The sequence below is a fragment of the Vicugna pacos genome, chromosome 10, assembly GCF_048564905.1.
Source record: "Vicugna pacos chromosome 10, VicPac4, whole genome shotgun sequence".
In the NCBI taxonomy this organism is placed as follows: domain Eukaryota; kingdom Metazoa; phylum Chordata; class Mammalia; order Artiodactyla; family Camelidae; genus Vicugna; species Vicugna pacos.
In genome coordinates this window covers 74,217,652-74,239,284 of record NC_132996.1, presented here as the reverse complement: position 1 = coordinate 74,239,284, position 21,633 = coordinate 74,217,652, and the positions used below count along the sequence as shown (strand labels likewise).

The window sequence follows — 21,633 nt, the reverse complement described above, 5'->3', positions numbered from 1 at the left end:
ATCACTGGGACCTTTGTCTTTTGAGATTGTGGTGGGGATGGAGTCATGGAGGAGGCGAGCTTCCGAGTCTCACGTGCCCAGGCAGCTCCTCCGGACTGTTTCATATAACAGCAGGTCATCCCTCTGTGCTGCTGGGAAGTACTCAATGGCATGTTTAAACCAAAGTTTACTCTTGCTGAAGAACATTTGGGTTGTTTTCAGTTTTTTTTAAGCACTTTTTTTTTTACAATTTCACATTAAAATTTTTTTGTTGTTGTTGAGGGGAGGTAATTAGGTTCTTATTTATTTTTAATAGAGGTACTGGGAATTGAACCTGGGACCTTAATGCAAGCTAAGCACACGCTCTACTACCTGAGCTATACACCCCGCCCTCCCCCCATTTTCAGTTTTTGGAGATGACAAATGAAGCCACTGTAAACATTCCTGTGCATCACAGCCTCCTGGGACAGAGGACCTCTGGCTGCTAACGGGAAGGTGGTGGACTGTTCCTTGTGGGGGCAGATCTAGACAACCCATGAGGGCGAGGGCTGGTTGTTCCCAGTGACGGGCTCTTCCTCGGGCTGTTTGTCTGTCCCCAGGGTGGCCAGTCCAGAGCAGCCACAGCCCTCAGGCTTGGGACAGCTCTCCCCACACTGTCCATGGATTCTCCTAGCCTCAGGGATGTCTCCTGGGTTGGCCACACTGCTGTTGCTCAGACAGAAACCCGACAGCGCCTGCAGAGTGGATAGTGGGAGATGCCTGGCGGTGCCACCGCCCACGGGGGAGTACGACCTTTGCCAGCCCCTGGGCATCCGGACCAGTCCGTCGGCCCAGGTGGCTTGTTCCCGCCTCCGCTGCTCTCCAGGTCTGCATCTTGGTCCTCTCTGCAGGGTCAGTGCCCTTGGGGATGGTCCTGCTCGTGGCTGTCGGGACAGGGTGTGGGTGTGCTTTCTCTGCAGGGGCCTCGGGGTGCTCCTGGTCCTGATGTCACAGGAGAGCCAGCAACAGTCAGGTGGCACTCGAGGGCTTCTTTAAATCCTTCTTGCCACTCAGCCTCCAACCAGGTACTCAACTCTCCATTAACAGGGAGCACAGTGAGGGGCCACTTACTCACCGCCCCGCCCACCGCTCACTGCCGGCCGCTGGAAATCTCACAGGAGGCTGTTAACTGTATTTCCTTCTGTTTCTGGTTTCTGCGGAGCTTTTTTTTTTAAATCATGAATAGGTGTTGATTGTTTTAAACGTGCGTGTCTGGTTTTTTCCCCCCTCGGCGGTAGTTATTTATTTATTTCTTAAAAAATTTTAAACAGAGGTACCGGAGACGGAACGCAGGACACGCGCCTGCCGCTGAGCTGCGCCCTTGGCCCGCGTTGGGCTCGCAACATGCTTTCTCCGCACCTACCGGGGTGATCCTATGCGGCTTCTCCTTTATTCGGTACGTGTGATGAGCTGAGTTGATCAAACTTGGGACGTCAAGTCAACCTGTCATTGCTGGTTGTGACATAATAACCCTTTCCTATAACTGAGTCTTGTTGGACGTTTGCGTATGTCTGCGAGACGTTTCGGCATGTCGTGTTTTCTTGTTTTATCTACAGATTGGGTGTCAAGTGCGTGCTGGCTTCATGAAGTAAGTTGGGTAGCCTTACCTCTTCTCTCATCTCCGAAAGAGTTTGTGAAAGATTTGTGTGTCGGTTTCTCGTTGTTGTTGTTAAACGTGACCACAGGGGTGGGGAGGGTAGAGCTCAGTGGTGGAGTGCGTGCTTAGCACGCACGAGGCCCTGGGTTCAATCCCCAGGACGCTATTAAATCAGTAAACCTAATTACCTGCTCCCCACCCCCCAAAAAAGGCAATCTACGAATGGGAGAAATCTTCACCGCTGAAGAAACAAAATCTGTGTTAGGAGTAAACAAACTGGTGCCCATGGAGCAAATCTAGCCCTCTGCCCAAGTGAAAAAGAGTGACCACAAATTCAGTGGCTTAAAACAACACACATTTGTCACCTGGTAGTTCCTAAGTACCCAATAGGTCTTACAGCCTGAAATCAGGCCGTGTTCACAGCCGAGTGGGGTTTCTTCTGGAGGCGCTGGGGAGGACCCGTTCCTGGCCTCGAGCAGATTGTACACGCCAGCTGCATTCCGGGGTCACGGCCCCTTCCTCCATCTCCAGACACATCGCTCCACGCTCAGCGTTTCCTCAGCGTCTCGTTGCGTCTCCTTCTCTGATTTGGACCCTCCGGCCTCCCACGTAATAAGGATGATTGTGACAACAGTGGGCCTGCCTTGACAGCCCAGGACAGTCTCCTCGTTTCAAGGTCCTCGACTAAGCCATGTCTTAAAGCCTCCGTTATTCACTGGTTCTGAGGGTTAGGATGTGGGCAGCTTTGGGTGTCTGCTCTCCCTTCTCCCACCATTGGCACTACCGCTCCCTTAAGTGCCTGGAAGTGTTCACTCTCGGAGACATTGGCCCTCTGCTTTCTTTGTGGGAAAGTTTTCCATTACAGACTCAATTTCTTTGGCAGAGAAAGGACTCGTCACACGTTCTGTTTCTTCTGATGTCAGTTGCGATGAACTTGTGTTTTTCAGGGAATTCACGTATTTCATCTAAAGCTTGAAGTTATTCGTGTAGATTTGTCCTCACACCTAGTTATGGTTTTACTGTGTGCAGAGTATGTCATAGTGCCCCTTTGCATTTCTTTTAGTTGTGATTTACCTTTTCCTCTGTTTTCTGGATCAGCATTGCTAGTGGTTTGTGCATTTTATTAATCTTTATGAAGAGCAAACGACTTGGCGATGTTAATTTTCTCTGTTTTACATCTGATTCCGTTCGTTGATTTCTGCTCCCACTTTTATTATTTCCTTTCTTCTCCTTTATTTGAATTCAGTTTGCTTTTCTTTTTCCAGCTCCTTGAGATGGAAGTTTAGACAGCTGATTTTCACCTGCTCTCCTTTTCTAATACACGTGTTTTGAGCTGTAGCCTTTTCTCTAAGCACAATGTAGCCGAAGCCAGCAGACTTTGATGTCATATTTACATTGTAAGGCAGTCCAAAATATATCTCAATTTCCACTGGGATTTCTTAGACTTCTGGGTTATATTGAAGTCTCTGACTTAATTTTCGTACATGTGGGGATTACAGTGAGCTGTCTTTCTCTTACTGAGTCCGAGTTTGACTCCTCTCTGTGAAAGGACATACTCTGTAAGATTTCAATATACATCAATTAGGCAAGTTGGCTCCTTATGTTGTTCGGGTCGCCTGTATCTTTGCTGACTTTTTATCTCCTTGTTATATCAGTTACTGAGAGAGAGTTATTAATATTCTCAATTCTGTTTGTGAATTTGTGTACCACTTCTCTTGGTTTTGTCAACATCTGCTTTATGTGTTTGGCAGCTTTGTTATTTGGTGCATAGAAACTGAGGGTCCTTTTCCTTTTGATCGCATGGCTCTTCCAGCATCGTTGGCTGTTCTTTGTTGTCTCTGATAAGTTTTGTCTTAAAGTCTGTATTACCTGATATTAATATAGCTACACTAGCTTTTTTAGAAAATAAAATTAGTGTTTATAGGATATATCTTTCCCATCTTTTCACTTTCTTCCTTTCTGGGTCCTGATGTTTAAAGTGTATCTTTTGTAAGTAGTGTGTGGTCGAGTGTCCTTTTAATGTCCCTGCCTGACAGTTGCCTTTTATTGGACTGTTCAGAGTACTAGCATCTACTGTGGTTGCCAACCTTGTTGGGCTTAAATGGCTGTTTTTATGTTGTATTTCTCTCATCTCTTCTTCCTTTATTCCTCCTTTTCTGTCTTCTTTCGGATTCATCAAATATTTTCTATTCAGCTTATCTCTTCTATTGGCTTTTGAGCTATATATTCATATATTATTTCTTAATGGCTATCCTAGAGATTACATTTTACTTTCTTGAAGTCTCATGACTTCCTGAAAAAGGAGAGAACCTCACCTTTTAATTCCATGTGTTTAATTTCATGTGTTTGCTTATATTTTACTTCTGTGAATGTTAACGATCTTACTGGACATTAATGTACTGTTTTAGGCAGTTAATTTTCTTTTGTTCTTACCAGCCTATTTAGCCTCTCCATCACGCTTTACTCACTCCTGAGGTTCACTCCCGTACAGCTACTTTCCTCCAGCTCAAAGAGCTTCCTTTAGTGTTTCTTGTGGTGGAGATCTTTCAGCTGAAGACAGCTATATTCCACTTACATTTTGAAGGTGATTTTCATTAGGCATAAAATTCCACATTGGCAGTTTTCCCTTTCAGCCCTGAAAAATGTCTTTCCATTTTCTTCTGGATTCCATCATTTCTGTTAAAAAGTCCACCGTCATTCTTACAATTGCTCCTTCAGAGATAATGTGTCCTTGTCCTCCTGTTGCTTTTACAATTTTTAAAAATTGACCTTTTGTGCTTGAAAGGTGCCCTGTGGTTAGCCCCTGTGTGATTTTCTATTTATTTACTCTGCTGTGAGTGTGCTGAGCCTCTTGAATCTGTAGGCTCATGGTTTTCATGAATTCTGGAAAAATATACCATTATACTATGTCTTCAACATAGCCCTTGCTCCATTATTCCTCCCTTCTCTCTCTGGGAGTTCAGAAATGTGTTTTAAACTATGTTTTGCATTTCTCATGCTCCATTCTATTTTTATTTTCAACATTTTTTCTTTCTGTGTTTCAATTAGCGTATTTTCTATTTATATATCTTTGAGTTCTCTGAACTTATTTTTTGTTGTTAAATTTGTCCCATGAGTCATGAATTTTAGGCATTTCCACATAGTGCATTTTTCAGTATTAGAATGTCCATTAACATTTAAAAGTATATTCTATATTTTGGTCTGGCTGCTTCAGTAAAGACAATGCTCTGCTCATCACTGAGCCAGGAGTGTGTGCAGAAATTACCCAGGCCCCCATCTCACCATGTCCCACCTCACACAGCTGCTTTACCGTTTATAGGGAAGGTGCTATTAACTGCCTATTTCACAGATGTGGACACTGAGGTTCTAGGAGAAAAAGTGATTTGCTCAAAGCTGCTCAGATAGTTGGCTGTAGAAAACACACACAAAGTACTTGGGGGATGGGGAGCAGGCCAGCACTCTCTGGGGACACTCTGGGAAACTTGGACAGGTGGGCTGTGAGCAGGTCCAGGGATGAGTGTAGCCACAGGTGATATTCCGATGTGCACCCCCCCCCACCCCACCAGAGGACTAGAGACAGACAAATGTACCAACACAGAAATAGGGTTCTGGGTGAGTGGCTTTATTAGACACTTAAAGGACAGAGAGATCTGAGCAACTAGCGACCAAGAAGGAGCAGAGCTGAGGGAACGTGTGCTGTCTGCTCAGAAGTCCTTACTGGAGCAGGTGCCAGGTGGGCAGGGCTTGGGACAGGCCTTTGCTGCAGGTGATTCAGGAAGGTCTCCAGATGCCGAGAAGGGGGCTCTGGAAGTCATTCTTGGACACAAGTGCCTGAAGCATTTCTTAGCAAAAGGTCAAATAGGAAAAATTGTACTTGGCAAGAGAGGAGGATTCAAAACAGGGAAGTTGGGTAGGGAAGGAGAGTCTGCTTCAGAGGGGGTCGGGAATAGGCAGATGACGACTGTGCTGGAGCCCATGACCCCTGACCAGGGATGGCACTGGCTTCAGTAAGAATCCCTGCAAAAACTGATAATCAGATCTTGCGCTGGCAGCAAACGGGGACACAGCAGCTGGACTGGGAGCAGCAGGGTTTGCAGCAGCTGGACTGGCAGCAAATGGGGACACAGCAGCTGGACTGGGAGCAGCAGGGTCTGCAGCAGCTGGACTGGCAGCAAACGGGGACACAGCAGCTGGACTGGGAGCAGCCACAGGAGCCACAGCCCCCTTTGCCACAGCTGGAGCAGGAGCAGGTGGGCACACAGCAGCACACGGGCACACAGCAGCTGGAGCCACAGCCCCCCTTGCAGCCCCCGCAGGAGCCACAGTCCCCCTTGCCACAGCTGGAGCAGGAGCCACAGCCCCCCTTGCCACAGCTGGAGCAGGAGCCACAGCCCCCCTTGCCACAGCTGGAGCAGGAGCAGGCGGGCACACAGCGGCACACAGGCACACAGCAGCTGGAGCCACAGCCCCCGGAACAGCCACAGTGACTCATGGTTCTGGTGGGTGGAGAGTGGAGGAGGTCAGAGGAGCAGGTGAAGAGAGAGGGGAGGTGTTCAGATGTGGAGCCTCCAGGGCCAGGGGCATTTATACCCCTGCCAGGGTCAGGTGAGATGCTGGGCGCAGGGTCACTTCCTCGTGACTGTTGATACTGTTTGTCTAAGCCCTGCTTTTTCCCTATGCTTGTGCCTTCCCCCTGGCTCAGGTGAGCATCCACTTTCTGTATTTCCTATTTGTCCTCTTCCCCTTTGTTTTGGCCCCGTAACCAGGACCTCAGCTCCAGGCTCCCAGTGCTTCCTCCCAGGTGCTGGTCACACGGCTTCTCTGCTGACCTCAGGGGACCTCTGGATGACAGAGTCCACCCAGGTGCTCTTCCCTTTGCTGTGCTGGCTTCTCCATGACAGTGTTAACCTTACTTGTGTACAGTTTAAGTCATCCATGGTGTCTACTGGAGACAATAAGAAACGAGAGAAGAAAGCAGATTACCCACAATCCTGTCCACTGGAGATGGCACTGTGGTTGACTTCCCTCTGAAGGAGTACGTGTGTCTGTGTTCAGGTTGCCTCACTTCACCCAGGCCTTTGTCAGCTTTTTGGGGATCTCCTTTTCTTTAGTACCCAAATAAGGAGGATCTAGTCCCTATCCCGGTGTTCAGAAGAAACCCCCCCCATCCTTGAGTAGTTCTTAAATCCTGACGAATGCCTCTGGTTCCTGCTCTTCTCTTCCCCCTTCTCCACTCAGACCACCCCCTCCTCCTGAGGCTGCTGCTTCCAGCTGCTGGTCCACCTCCCTCCTCAGCCTTGCTCCGTGGAAGAAACCAGGTTCCTCTCTAATCACCAAGCCATTGCTGATTCAGGCCACTTCGTTGAAGGGATGGTTCTAAGCTTGGAAGAGGGGATAAGAGGATTACTTTACTGAAAAGGAGAACTTAAGCTTGCATTCCAGGTGTTGCTGCTCCTGAATCCTCTTGGGCACCGGGTCCCACTGGACGCCTTCCTCCTCAGCCCTCCACCCACTGCCTTTTTGGCTGGACCTCCTCCCTTTTGCATGAGAAGTCTCCTCCTTTTCTTCCATGTTTCTTTCAGTCTCCACCTCTGAGTCTTGTCCTGACAGGGGATCCTCCAAATTAGCAAAGTATACGATGACCTTGGCAGAGATGCACCCTTCTACTCGTGAAGTTAGCCTTTCCCTTGATTACACGGTGAAGTTAACCCACCGGTCTGCAGCATCTTATCTCAGGGCTTCCTGACACGCGGTCAGATGGTCACCTCTGCATCTGTCAGTTTGACTAGAGTTCCTGATATTGAACCATCCTCACATGCCTGAAAAAACCCAGCTGGGTCATAGTGTATGTTTATCTCGATACACTGTTGGAGTCTATTGATTACTATTTAGAAAATTTGCATTGATATTCAGAAGTAAAATTTGGAGGGGATTCTTGGAAGATGACAGGTGACTATGCAGCATCTGCCTTCTACTGCCAACTTTGATTCCTACCCCTGTGTCTTTCAAGGGCAGCAGGTAGGGATGTCATGGGTGGGGGTCATGGATGAAGTTGCAGGCTCTCCTTGAAACTCTGGGACTGATGAGAACTCGGGGAGGAGTTAGAGACGGCCTGAGGAAGGATCAGGACTTAGTGGGTCTGGAGAAGGACTTGGACCACAGAGAGACAGAGAGCAGAGTGAGAGTCAAGGTTTCCTCACTCCTGTCCCCAGGGAGCCAGGAAAAATGTGAAATGAGTCCTCTGACTTCTGGAAGAACCTTGAAACACGTGGGAGCAGAGTGGGTTCCACCTGATGTCCTGATGGGGGTCTTGTGTTGTGCGATGGTGCACGGGGCCAGAGCCACGGTGCCTTCTACATCCTGTGAGAGTGCAGCCAGTACAGATATCCTAGCAGGTGGAGTGGACACCGTGGGGCAGCAGGAGAGCTCACATCACAGGTGATGTGAGTTGGAGGAATGGGGAGACCGGGCACCAGCTCCCTGTAAAAAGGAGTTTCTAGTGGAGATGAATGACAGTTAGGCAACAATAAAAAGGAGGAGTGGCCAAGGGGAGTCAAATGCAGGCACACACACAGGTTTAAAAACATTCAATAGACTGTATTATTTTTAAAAACGGTTTTAGGTTTACAGAAAAAAATGGAGTGAGAAGGTCAGAGTACTCCCATATACGCCCTTTGCCCTCACCCTCGCGGTTTCCCACATTTCTAACATTTTGCATTAATGTGGTACATGTGTTACAACAGAGGAGCCAATATTGATGTATTACTATTTAGCCAAAGTCCATGGTTTACTTCAGAGGTCACTGTGTGCTTTACATTCTGTGGGCTCTGAAAAAAGTTTAATCCCATTTATCCACCATTATGTATCTTACAGAATAATAGTCTCACCGCCCTAAACATTCGCTGTGCTCCATTTATTCCTCTCACCTCCTCACACCCCCACCCCCACCCCTCGTCTTTTCATTGTCTCCGTAACTTTGCCTTTTCCAGAATGCCACGTGGGTGGAATCACACAGTCTGTCAACTATCCAGACAGGCTTCTTTCGCTTCGTAACATGCTTTCACGTTTCCTCCACGTCTTTTCATGGCTTGATAGCTCTTTTTTTTCTTTTTAAAGCATGGAATAATATTTTGTTGTCTGGATGAACCACGGTCTATTCAGCCACTTGCCAACACAAGAGCATCTTTGTGGCTTCCAATTTTTGATGATTGTGAATAATACTGCTATGAACATCTATGTGCAGTTTTTTCTGTGGACATGTTTTTCACTCACTTGGGTACCAAGGAGTGTGATTACTGAATCACATGGTAAGAGCATGTTTAGTTTTGTAGGAAACTGCCAAACTATCTTCCAAAGTGGCTGCACCATTTTGCACTCACACCAGGGTGTGTGTAGTGGTATCTCATGTCATTTTAATTTGCAGTTCTCGAGGGACATATGATGTGAAGCATCTTTTTGTGTGCTTATGGGCCATCTGAGCATTCTCTTTGGTGATGTGTACTTCCAGATCCTTTGCCCACTTTTAAATTGAGTTGTTTGTTTCTGTATTGTCGAGTTTTAAGGATTCTTTATATATTTTTGATACTAGTCCTGTATCTGATATGTCTTTCGGAAAGTTTTTAACTTTTTCCCCAGGCTTGTTTTTCATTCTCTTAACATTTTTTTTTTTTTGCAAAGTAGATATTTTTAATTTTAATGAAGTACAGCTTATCAAATTTTTTAAAATTGAAGTGTAGTTGATTTACACTTTTGTGTCAGTTTCTGGTGTATAGCATAACAGTTCAGGCATACATATACACACATACAGTCTTTTTCACATTCCTTTTCTTTATACGTTACTACAATGTATTGAATATAGTTCCCTGTGCTGTATATAGTACAAACTTAAAAATTTTTGTGGGGGGGAGGGAATTTGGTTTATTTATTTATTTAATGGAAGTCCTGGGGATTGAACCCAGGACCTCGTGCGTGCTAAGCACACACTCTACCACTGAGCTGTAATTCTCCCCACTTTGCCTTTGTTCTTTCTTCTCCAAAATGGTTGGGCTCTCTCTCCATTGATTTGGTTCTCTGGTTTCATTCATCAGAGTTTTGTAGTTTTCCTCGTATAAACCTTGTACATATTTCATTAGATTTGTATCTAAGTGGTTCACTTTTTCGGGCGCAAAGCTAAGCGTCATTGTGTTTCACTTGCTGGTCTGAAGGCAGGTGGCTGACTTATTACGTCAGCCTCGCTCACTGTGGCCCTGACGTGACTGCTCGCTCCTTCCAGGGGGTCGTTCTGGGCTGTTGTTGGTGATTTTGGATTTTCTAACGTGGATGGTCACACCATCCGTGAACAAAGATCATTTTATTTCTTCCCTCCCAATCTGTATACCTTTGATTTCTTTTTCTTGTCTTATTGCGTTAGCTAGGACTTCCAGTGTGATGTGGAGAGCAGTGGTGAGAGGGCACGTCTCTGCCTCGTCTCTGATCGTAGTGGGAAGGCTCGACATTTCTTATCATGAAGTATGATGTCAGCTGTAGGTCTTTTGTAGATATTTCTTTATCAAGTTGAGGAAGTTCCCCTCTATTTCTAATTTCCTGGGAGGAAATCACTGGTAATCATAGTCAGTCAGGTGAGTTTGTGGACGTCAGATAAAAGCCCACTGTCAGATTTGCAAACATCTCCCACCATTCTGTGCTCGCGCTCCACTTTCACAGTGGCATCCGTTGAAGCACAAGCATCTTTGGTTTTGCAGAGGTCCAGTTTACCCACTTTCTTTTGTTGCTTGTGCTTTTGGCGTCATTTCTAAGAATGCTTTGCCAAATCCAAGGTCACGAAGACTTAAACCTACATTTTCTTCTAAGACTTTCATAGTTTTAGCTCTTAAATTTAGGTCTTGGATCTATTTTTAGCTATTTTTGCATAGGGTGTGAAGTGAGGGCCCAGCTTCATACTTTGGCATGTGGATATCCACTTGTCCCAGGGCCGTTTGTGGAAAGACTCTTCTCTCCCCAGTAGGTAAGTCTGCCACGTACTTCCTTGGTTGATGGTGGTCGCCAGTGAGTGGTGCTGGGTCGCTGTTCCTGGGTCCAGAGGGGTATCACCCTTGCCCCTGGCACACACCAGTCCTGCCTGCAGAACCCACCTTGACACCCATCCCCTTTTGGTAGTTGGCTGTACAGTCTTTTTTTCCCCTTTCCTGCCAGGTGTTTGGCCTGGGCCCCTACGGTGCCTCCAAAGATTCCCCTAACTTGGAGTCTGTGGGAGACCGGGTCGGATCTCACAAGAGGTTTCAGGCTTCTCAGGAAAAGTGTTGCAGCTCTTCTCTGGCGTTGACATCACCAATAATTCCTGTAGCAGCAGCATAATTGGAAAGCTAGACACAGGGACATTCTCTTTGCTGGTTCTGTTTCTGGTATAACCAGGCAGTGGACTCAGTGTAACCTGTTTCTTCATGTATGACTTAAGAGCATGCACATAATTTATTTTCATTTTTGTGTTTTGCTTTTGATTTGAGTTGGGAAAGTCTACCTATCTTAGAAGTTTACGACTCACTGAACTTTTGTACCTGTGTAATCACCACTCATTCCAGGATAAAGAATGCTCACAGTGTCCCAAATCTGCATATTTAAAAAAAGTATTAATTTTTAAAATTAAAGATACAAATATTAGAGAATCCTCACCTCATCCATCTCTTGCACAAACACGGTTGTGACCACATGCTCTGTAATGTTTTGCATCCTGACGTTTTTCTGTGACACAACAACAAAACCACATCCCCGGGTTATAAAAATCCCACAGGCATTTGCACTGCCTGCTTCCCCCTGCCCCCAAAGAATATATCATGTCATGTCATTTGCAGCCATTCAATTTTAGGTGGTTGCTAATTCCATCCTCTAATGAATAACTTCGTGTTAACCAAACTTGTCCACGAAGTCTGTGAACATCCAGTATCTTTTCCTCTAGATAAATACTGAGAACTCAAGGCGCAGAGCACAGAGGTCAGCACGTGCCAAACGTTAGTAAATACTGCCGGCGCACCACGGCCTCTGCTGCCACGAACGGTGCACCAGACGTTCAGGAACGTTTCTCGCCAGGAAAGCGGTGAGGAAGGAATCACAGTGAGACATGGCTTGTCGAGACTTTGTTTATTTAGAGGCCTCACAAAGTCCAGAGTGGAATTTGCTAGAGCGAGAGTCAGAATGAGCTGGTGTCAGGGGAGAGGTGAGGGGCGTGTGATGGATGTGGCCCCCCAGGTTCCGGGGAATCAGCACCAGCCCTGAGGTTATGTGAGAATGAGGACTGAGCAGGAAGGAACCGGGAGTAGGGAAATGGTAGCACAGCTCTGTGCCCCATTCGGAGCATGAGGAGTGGGCCTTCTGAGGTTCAGTACGTGAAGAGCCTACAGATGGTAAAGTTCAGCTGCCAAGGACGAAGATTCCTCTGAGTTGTGTGTAGTAGTGAATCCCCGGATGGCTCAAAGCACATGAGGGGGACCCCTTTCTCCATCACGAAGTGTGGAGCGGGAACTCTGGTCCTGAAGATTCAGACTCCATGACTCCTGCAGGGGATGGACAAAGAACTATGCACTGGGGGTATGGGGCGTGACAAGATGCATGGCCAGGGAGCGTGCATTGGTCTGATTTCAGATTCTCAGATCTTGCACTGGCAGCAAATGGGGACACAGCAGCTGGACTGGGAGGAGCAGGGTTTGCAGCAGCTGGACTGACAGCAAACGGGGACACAGCAGCTGGACTGGGAGCAGCAGGGTTTGCAGCAGCTGGACTGACAGCAAACGGGGACACAGCAGCTGGACTGGGAGCAGCCACAGGAGCCACAGCCCTCCTTGCCACAGCTGGAGCAGGAGCAGGTGGGCACACAGCAGCACACGGGCACACAGCAGCTGGAGCCACAGCCCCCCTTGCAGCCCCCGCAGGAGCTACAGTCCCCCTTGCCACAGCTGGAGCAGGAGCCACAGCCCCCCTTGCCACAGCTGGAGCAGGAGCAGGAGCCACAGCCCCCTTTGCCACAGCTGGAGCAGGAGCAGGCGGGCACACAGCAGCACACAGGCACACAGCAGCTGGAGCCACAGCCCCCCTTGCAGCCCCCGCAGGAGCCACAGCCCCCCTTGCAGCCCCCGCAGGAGCCACAGCCCCCCTTGCCACAGCTGGAGCAGGAGCCACAGCCCCCCTTGCAGCCTCCGCAGGAGCTACAGCCCCCCTTGCAGCCCCCACAGGAGCCACAGCCCCCCTTGCCACAGCTGGAGCAGGAGTAGGCGGGCACACAGCGGCACACGGGCACACAGCAGCTGGAGCCACAGCCCCCGGAACAGCCACAGTGACTCATGGTTCTGGTGGGTGGAGAGTGGAGGAAGTCAGAGGAGCAGGTGAAGAGAGAGGGGAGGTGTTCAGATGTGGAGCCTCCAGGGCCAGGGGCCTTTATAGCCCTGCCAGGGTCAGGTGAGATCTGGGCGCAGGCCACTTCCTGGTTCCTGCTTGTGGCGTGTTTGTTTCTTCTCGTCCCCGAACCCTCACTGACTCAGGCAGCATCGGCTTTCCTAGGCTTCTAAATTTGGTGTCTTCCCCTTTTTTGGTCCCTAAAGCTAGGAGCTCGGCTTGTGTTTGCTCAGTGTATCCCTGGCCTCCCAAGGAAGTGGTCACCCAGCGTTTGTGCCCATCGCAAGTGACCTTCTGGAGGATGGCCCAGGCCTGTACCCCGGCAGCGTCTAAGGAACGTCCCCAGGCGTCAACATCTCGGCAGCTGCTCACGCGGGGAGAGGCACGTGGCACCAAGCAGACGAGCTGGATTTAGTCCCAGCACCCTGAGTCCAATTCCTTTCCACTTATTGAGAAGACTGTTAAATTCCAATTGCTCTTTTGCCCTGATTTTAGTATTTACTATCTAAGAATTACTTTTAATGTTTTAAATCAAAGTAATACACATACAGTTTTAAAATTCTCATGAGGCTTTCCCCCAGGAATTCAAGGTCTGTGTACCATTCTGAAAGGAATCCATGTAATTAACTATGCGAGTGGAATAGAGGAGAGAAGCCGCCTGATCATATCACACGCTCAGAACAAGCATTAGGCAGAAGCCAGTACCCGTTCATGATTTTTACCAAAATCTCTCAGAAAACTAGGAGGGAGCTTCCTTAACCTGATAGAGCAAATGTCCAGAACTGTGAAGTGACTGAGGCATTTTTTCAATTGCAAACTGCAAGCTATACTGCCTCGGTTTCACAGGTCCTGGTAAAAGACATGAGACCCTTGGGTCAGAGACAAAGCACTGCTTGTCACTCGCCGCAGAACCAGCAGACAAGGACCAACCTTTAACGCCAGTTCCTTGAATTCCAGTTCCCACAGGGCGACCCATGTGACACCTGTGTACTTGGAGGTACCTTACAGGGTAGGAGCCCTGAGCTTTGAGAATCTGAGCCTTTTATAATAGGCAGTAAACATGCCCACCCTTTGCTTCAGAGGGAGACAGTGCTCTCTCCCAAGGCTGTTTGCTATACAAACACTCATGGAAAAATCATGCGGAGCTAAACACAGCTGTATCTCTATTCTTGAGACGCACAGAAATGAGAGACCCATGGTGCATTGTATCCCAATGTTTTTCTAAGAAAACATTACAGCAAACATCATACTCAGGGGTAAAACAAAAGGCTTTCTCCCTAAGACTGGGAACACGGGGAAAATGCTCACTATTACACTTGTAGTCAAGATAAGTTAGCAAGTGAAAAAAAATCTGCTGGGATTTTAATTGACTGCAATAATCAATGTTTGGAAAACTGACATCTTGGCAACATTGAGCCATGAAATCTGGGAATAGGAGATAGCTTTCCATTTTTAAATTCCTCTTCAATATCTTTCAATAATGTTTTGTGATTTTCATTTTAGGGGTTGTGTATTATTTTATACAATTTATATTGCTAGGTGAATGATTTTGGGGGGATGAGTTAGAAACGATTTTTAGATTTTAATATAAATAACTATGTATTTTAAAATTTAACTTAAATTTCTAATTGCTGTTCTTAGCATATATGGAAAATTAATTTTGTATTGATTGGTTATCCAGTGATCTCGCTAAATTTACTTGCTTATTGCAATACTTTATTTATAGATTATTTTGGATTTTATTTTGTGTTTATCCATATCTTACCTTCCAGGAATTTCTTGCCAGATTATAGTCTACATTAAAAATTATGACTTTACTCCTTCACAAAGAAACCAAGAAAAGCACAAGAGGTCGGCTCCGTCCGCCCTGCTGCTGACTTGCCCTCACGTGTTTCTCTTGTCCATGTATTGCAAACCCCAGAAGCTGTATTTTTAAGCTGTTACTTTGAATGGTCATTGTACGAGCCTGCTTTGGCTGGAATGCCAAGGCACCACAGCCCGGGTGTCTTAACAACAGGCACTTATCTTCCTAAAGTTCTGGAGGCTGGCGGTCCAAGCTCAAGGACGATTCTGGGCGAGACCCCGCTTTCTGGCTTGCAGCTCGCCGCCTTCGCGCTGTGCTGTCACAGGCCCCCCTTGTGTGAGGGGACACTGCGGGGCAGGCTCAGTTGTCTGGCGTCTCTTCCTCTTCTTCTCGGGACGCTAGTCCTATAGAGTTAGGACCCACCCTATTACCTCATTTAACCTTAATTTCCCCTTAAGGGCCGTCTTTCCGAATACCGCATTAGGGCTTCAACCTGTAAATGTGGGGGCACGACTCAGCCCATACATGGTCGTTACTCTTTTGTAGTTACCCGCAGACTCACACTCTGTAGTGGTCTTCCTGGAAATGTCTGTTTTTTATGAGACCACTTCCCTTCAGCCTGAAGGACTTCTTTCAGTCTTTCTGGAAGTGTGAGTCTGCTTGTGAAGCGTTTTAGTTTTGTCTTCCTGAAGATGTCTTTATGTAATCTTCATTTTTGAAAAGTTACTTTTGTTGAAAATGGAATTTTCAACACAGAATTGTTCACTAACCATGCTCGTCGTTCGTTCCTTCAGAGACGGCGTTCCACTGCCTTCTGGCCCCCATAGTTTTTCCTGCAGTCAGCTCTACATTTTGCTGTTCCTTCTTTGGGAGTCATGTGCCATTTGCTATGCTCTTAGAATTTAAAAAAACCCTTTGTTTTTCAGAAGCTGGTCATTATGTAGCTAGGGTTTTAAAGATGTGTTCTTCTCGGGTGTTACTGGGCCTCCTGAAGCTGTGGGTTGGTGTCTTCTGTCAGTTCTAGACCCTGCGTAACCCCTGTCCTTTCAGTATTGCGCTTGCCCATTTCTTTCTCCTTTCCCTCTGAGCTGCCAGTTATACTTCTGTTTCTGTCTGGTGCACCTTTTGCACCCATTGATTTGCTCCCGTTCTTATTTCTCTCTGTGCTTTAGCTTGGGTGTTTTCCCGTGGACTCGTTTTCGCGTTCCCTAATCCCGTCTCTTGCCGTGTCCAGTCAGCTGTGAAAGCTAGCCAGTCAGTTCTGAGTTTTATATATTATACTTTCCAGCTTTAGAATGTCCATTTGATTCTATTTTTATGGATACCATTTTGGTAGAAGTTTTTCATTTTTTTCATCTAGCTTGTCCATCTTTTCTCCACAGTATGTTTAATTTCAGGTCCTTGCCAGTTAACAGCAAAATCTGAGTCATTTTTGTCTGCTTTTATTCCATTTTTCCTTTTGATTATTAGTCCCATTTTTGTATTTCCTTTTACGTCTAGTAATGTTTCATGTACGCTGGCTCTTGCGTGTAGAAGAGTCACAGAGGTTGTGTGTGATGTAATCTCCCATCAGGGGAGAGCACTCTGTTTTTTGGAAAGGTTTCTGCTTCAGGAATCCCATTCACCTAGTTCTTGCTACATCCACATTTCCCCACTGTCTTTAAAACACGATGTTTGTAAATCACCTGGGTTCGCTTCGTTGTTGTAGGGGCATTCGGGATGCTGCCACTTACTACATTCCACCTGGCGGCAGAAGCCCATTTCCATTCATCTGCAATATCCCACAGTTTCGCTACGATGTGATCTATTTGTGCATTTTCTTGTTCTTCCTCCTAGGGACCCATTATGTGCTTTTAATCTGAAGCGTCTTTGTGTATTGTCTCTTTGAATATTGCTTTCCTCCCGTTTCTTTTGATCTCTGCGTGGACGATGGAGCCTTGCAATCTGCCTCCCACGTTTCCTAGCTTCTGTCTGATGGCTCCACTCTCGTGACTCCACGCTGCATTCTGGGTGAGTTCCTCATCCTGTCCTCCTGCCTTCTGTTCTGTGCCCCTCACTTAGCTTCTGGGGATTTGCCAGCAGCTTTGGTGTCCCTTGGCTTATAGAAGCCTGCCCTGAACCTCTGCCTCCATCTTCGTGTGATGTTCCCCGCGATGAGCGAGTCTGCCTCTAAATTCCCCTTTTGTAAGAGGGCAGCAGTGCTGCTGGGCTAGGAGCCCGCCCTGCTCCGTTCTGACCTCATCTTGTCTTAGCTGACTGTATCTGCAGAAACTCTTCTCAAATAAGGTCGTGTTCTGGGGCACAAGGAACTTGGACTTCAACATACAAATTGTGGGGGCTACAATTCAGCCCACAGAGAGTCTGAGTAGACCTGGTACAGGGTCTCACTGGGAGGGAAGGACAGAGGCGGTGGGTGACCCGGGAGGCCTGGTTCTCCCTGAGGTCTATGGACAGATGGGTGGTGTGAGGGCCACACCCGTGTCGCTCCCTCTGAGGGAGAGAGTGTAACCAGACCTGAGGGCCACCCCAGAGTCAATGCCTGTGGTCAGGCCAAGGGACACCTACCATGGACCTGCGAGCTCTGTGACTTTGCTGAACCTCCTTGGACACAGTCGAACAGGCATGAAATCTGGCATCTTGGAGCACCAGCTCTGGGAGGGAACCCGGTGCAGCCCAGGGAAGGGGGATCGTGAGTTCTCACTCTTAGACCCGTGCCCGGGGTGTCAGGACTGGCGGGGCCCCGACACTGACGTACCGAGGCCTCTGAGTCAGTCGGGGCCCGTCAGGCACGGCAGACCACACGCACTGTGCTCATTTCCTGTGCCTGCTGTGACACGTCGCCACAAATTAGTGGCTTAAAACAGCGTACATTTGGTTTTCTTTTTGGTCATTTAGAAAACATTTTTCTATTGAGTACATCTGTTACTTTACAGTTCTCAGTGTCAGAAATTGAAAATAGGTCTTCCGGGCTAAAATCGAGGTGTTGGCAGGCCCCCACTCATGAGTAGATGTTCTGAGGAGAGCCCGTTCCCCTGGGTGCCGGGGCCTCGGCTCACGGCTCCTCTCCTTTCCCCATCATCCAAGCCAGCAGTGGCCAGTCCAGTCCTCCTCCAGCCACCGTCTGTCTGCTTGTGACCCTCCTGTCTCCCTCTTCCCCATTTCAGGGCCCCTGTGACTGTACTGGACAATCCAGTAGAATCTCCCCATCCAAGATCAGCTGGTCAGCAGGCTGAAATTTCTTGCCACGTGAGCCAACACAGTCACCAGTTCTGGAGATTAGGAATGTATGTCTGTGGCCACAGTGGGACTGAACACAGTGAGCCAGGTGGTTCCAGAACCACTGAAAGGGGCAGAGATGTGGGCTTCAGGCTGAGCATCCTGGACAAGCATGACGCCCATGGCTGGACAATGGGATGCAGTTAATGGCACAGCACTAAGGTCCAAGATGCCCTTACTTGCTTCTGCCTTATTTTTCTTTCCAAATCACATGAGAAGGCAGTGCAGGGCGGCTGAGCCTGTTGCAGCTGGAACCGCGTGCAAGGGAGTCAAGACAATGCTTTCCAGCCCCTGTGAGATGGGAGGGAAGGAGCGCAGAGAGGCTGCTGTCCCCCCGCAGTAAGTTTACTGCCCCAAAGGGAAACCCCCACTGCCGGGCGGTCGCAGACACAGGACGCAAGCCCCACATCCTGACCTGCAGGCCGGTCGTGCCTCGTAAGGTCCCCTTGCCAGAACATCAGTGGAGGACAGTCACGGGTGGAGGCAGCCGGGACAGCTGGACGTAAACGGGGTCAGTGCCCGGGAGACAGGCGTGGGCTGCCAGGAGCGCATTCCAACCCAGGCTCCTTATTCATCAGCCCTTGGTGCAGAGGCGGCAGTGAGCTACTCTGTGACTTAAATTGTTTTGCAGTGACAGAGATAGTTTTATTGAAAAAGCATTTTGTCGTACTTTAGCAGACAAGTGTAGACCCCTGCTATCAGGCAGGGGGCGCTGCGGGGCTAGGCTTTGTCGGGGAAGGACGCGTGGATGTGATCCGAGCAGCATCTTTCCTCATGGAGGAGCCGGGAGGGATGTTCTCGACCGGCCACCGGTAGACCCCTCACGTGGAGGTCAGCGCCTGCACGTGGCAGCTAGTGGCCCTTAGAAGGGTCAGAAAGACATGCAGTGGCCACTTGCTTTTTAGAGACTGTTAGAACATGGCCTTCTTCTGGGTATTGATATCTGGGAGGGACAAGGACAGAGCCATTGCCACTCATGTGAATGGTGTTTCCTGTGCTGGACACAGGACAGTGAAGGAAGGAGGTGTGCAGGGCAAGAAGTGTTCAGGGGAGTGACAAGACCATGGGCCTCATGAGCTGCTGCAAGTGGAAGAAGCTAGCTGAATACCGGACTGGCCACTACATCTGGGCTTGTCCTGGCAGCAAATGGGGACACAGCAGCTGGACTGGGAGCAGCCACAGGTGCCACAGTCCCCTTTGCCACAGCTGGAGCAGGAGCAGACAGCCGCCACTGCTGGAGCCACAGCGGCCCACGGTTCTGCTGGGTGGGGGTGGGGGGGCAGTCCAAGGAGCAGGTGGAGAGAGAGGGGGTTGTTCAGGTGTGGAGCCTCTGGGGCCAGGAAACTACACACCTGCCAGGGTGTGTGCTGGGCACCCACTCACCTCCTTGTGTCTGGACTGTTTGCCAGGATCAGGTTTTTGCTTATTTCTTTTTCCATGAGTTCCTACTGCCTGTGTCACTAACAACTTTCTTAGGTTCCAGATTTGACGTCTTCCTCATCCATGCTAGATTTCAGTCTGTCCTTCCCCAGTGTCCCTGTCAACTGGTCCCAAGCCTTGGTGTGGACTGCACGTGACCTGTGACGACAGCCTTGCATCCAGGTTCCCTTACCTCGGATCTACTGGGAATTTTGCAGGTGTGATTAAATTCAGTCCTGCGGTAGAGAGACCATCCTGGGGGTTCTGGGTGGGCCTGAACGTAAGCCCATGTATCATCATGGGACAGAGGCGGGGGGAGCCTGGCGCACGCAGAGGAGGAAAAGGCGGTGTGCAGACGCTGCCTTGACCGTTCGAGTGGTGTGGCCACAAGCCGCGGAGGCTGGCAGCCACCAGAAGGGAGGGGAGGTTTGCAGAGGGAGTGCAGCCTTGCTGACAGCTGCCTTAGTGGGACGAATGGCCTCCAGGACTGTGAGGGTGAGAATATATTTCTGTTATTTCAAGCCATCATATTTGTGATGACTTGTTGCAATGGCCACAAGAAAAAAAAATACAGATTTTGGTGACGGGAAGCAGTTTGCTGTTGTAAGTACCTGAAAACGTGGAGGTGGCTTTGTTAAGAGGGTCATGGGTGGGGGCTGCAAGGCTTTTGAGGTGTATGGTAGCAAAAGCCTGGATTACCTCAAACGAGCGTTCGGTAGGAATACGGACGTAAAGGTGCTTTATGACAGAACACACGCACGTGAGAAACATGCTATTGGAGACCGGAGGAGGGGGGACCCTCGTTACAGACCGGCAGAAAACAAAGATGAATGTTTTCTGGACTTTCTAGGCATCACTTAGAAAGTGATGAATTTGGCTGTTAGCTGAGGGGTTTCCTAGCAAAGAGTTGGAACCTAGTTTCTTCTTGCTCCTTACAGTAAGACGTGAGGGGAATGAGGTAAATCTAGGAAAGAACTGTTAAGCCAAGAGGAACCAGCCCTTGAATATTTGGGAATATTCCAGCGTGTTCAGATTGCAACAGATGCTAAGAGTAGCCGTTCGGAAGGCGCGCCCCGCGGAGGAGGCCGGCGCGCGCCGGGACAAACTGTTCCTGAAGGGACTGGGCCGGCGGTTCCTGGACCGGCTCAGCCGCGGCCCAGCAGTCAGTGCAGAGGCTGGGCTGCTCGGCGAGGGGCCGCGAGGACCCGCTGGTCCAGCTGCGCGCGCGCGGCGCGGCCCCCCGCGTGGGTGAGCCGGGCTGTCTCCGCGCAGACGGCCGCGGGCGCCCGCCCTCCCGCCTGGATGGCAGAGCCTGCGTGAGACGCTGGGGCCCGGTGCTCTTCACGAGCACACAGCCCGGGACGGTAGCATTTGCGGGTCTGGCTCTCCACGCACCGCGTCGTCCTGGCGGCCGGGGCCGCGCGGCCCGCTGCTTCGCGCACAGAGGCGTCGCGCTTGCTTGAGCGAATCTGGCATCGTTTCGAGCTGAAACTCTTGGTTTTAAGATCTCTGTGCGTCCTCTGGTTTTTGGGGCCCAACTCAGAAAGAGTGTGCATATATCTGAGTTGATAATTAGAATAAGAAATCACAGTAATTCACAGATTTAAAGAACTGACGAATACCGACAAACGTGGGAAAAACCCTTATATTTTGTTGAATGAATTGCCTGAACTCCCCCCGCCCCGCCCACCTCACAGCACTTTTCCCCACTGGTTTTTGGCCACACGTCCTTCCGTCACTTCTTCATATGACAGCAATTTTATAACTTCGTTTTCTAAAGAGGGACTAGGAAAACATACTAGTTTCTCAACTCTATCGTGGCTGCGTAAGATTTGTTTTTTTTTACTGTCGATTTTGAAAATTTCTTTTAGTCTCATGGTATTGTCATACAGGTTTTTAGGTTTGCTGTCAAATCTGGGAAAATACTAATTCAAACTTCAGGACAGCGGCATTCTGTGTGCTGGTTAGTCTTACATTCTCTTCTGCTTAACTACACTCGTCGATCTGTTCACGATGACGTCCTCGTTAGAGTGGGCTGTTACGGGTTTTATAACACCTTTGGCTGCATCAATATTTTTACGTCCAATTAGCAGGAAACTTAAATCTTTCCCAAAATATTTAAATGATTCACTGTTAT

The 21,633-nt window shown here is 48.7% G+C and overlaps 1 protein-coding gene and 1 long non-coding RNA gene across 2 annotated transcripts in view; both read left to right on the top strand.

Moving 5' to 3' along the window:
- Positions 1-21,633, top strand: part of LOC116279191 (uncharacterized) — a 45,874-nt gene that overhangs the window by 4,858 nt on the left and 19,383 nt on the right. The window lies entirely within an intron of this gene.
- Positions 661-12,541, top strand: LOC140698622 (uncharacterized). Its single transcript, XM_072968888.1, has 2 exons — positions 661-844; positions 5,628-12,541. The coding sequence occupies exons 1-2, from the start codon at positions 661-663 to the stop codon at positions 6,149-6,151; spliced, it is 708 nt and encodes a 235-aa protein (XP_072824989.1). The 3' UTR covers positions 6,152-12,541.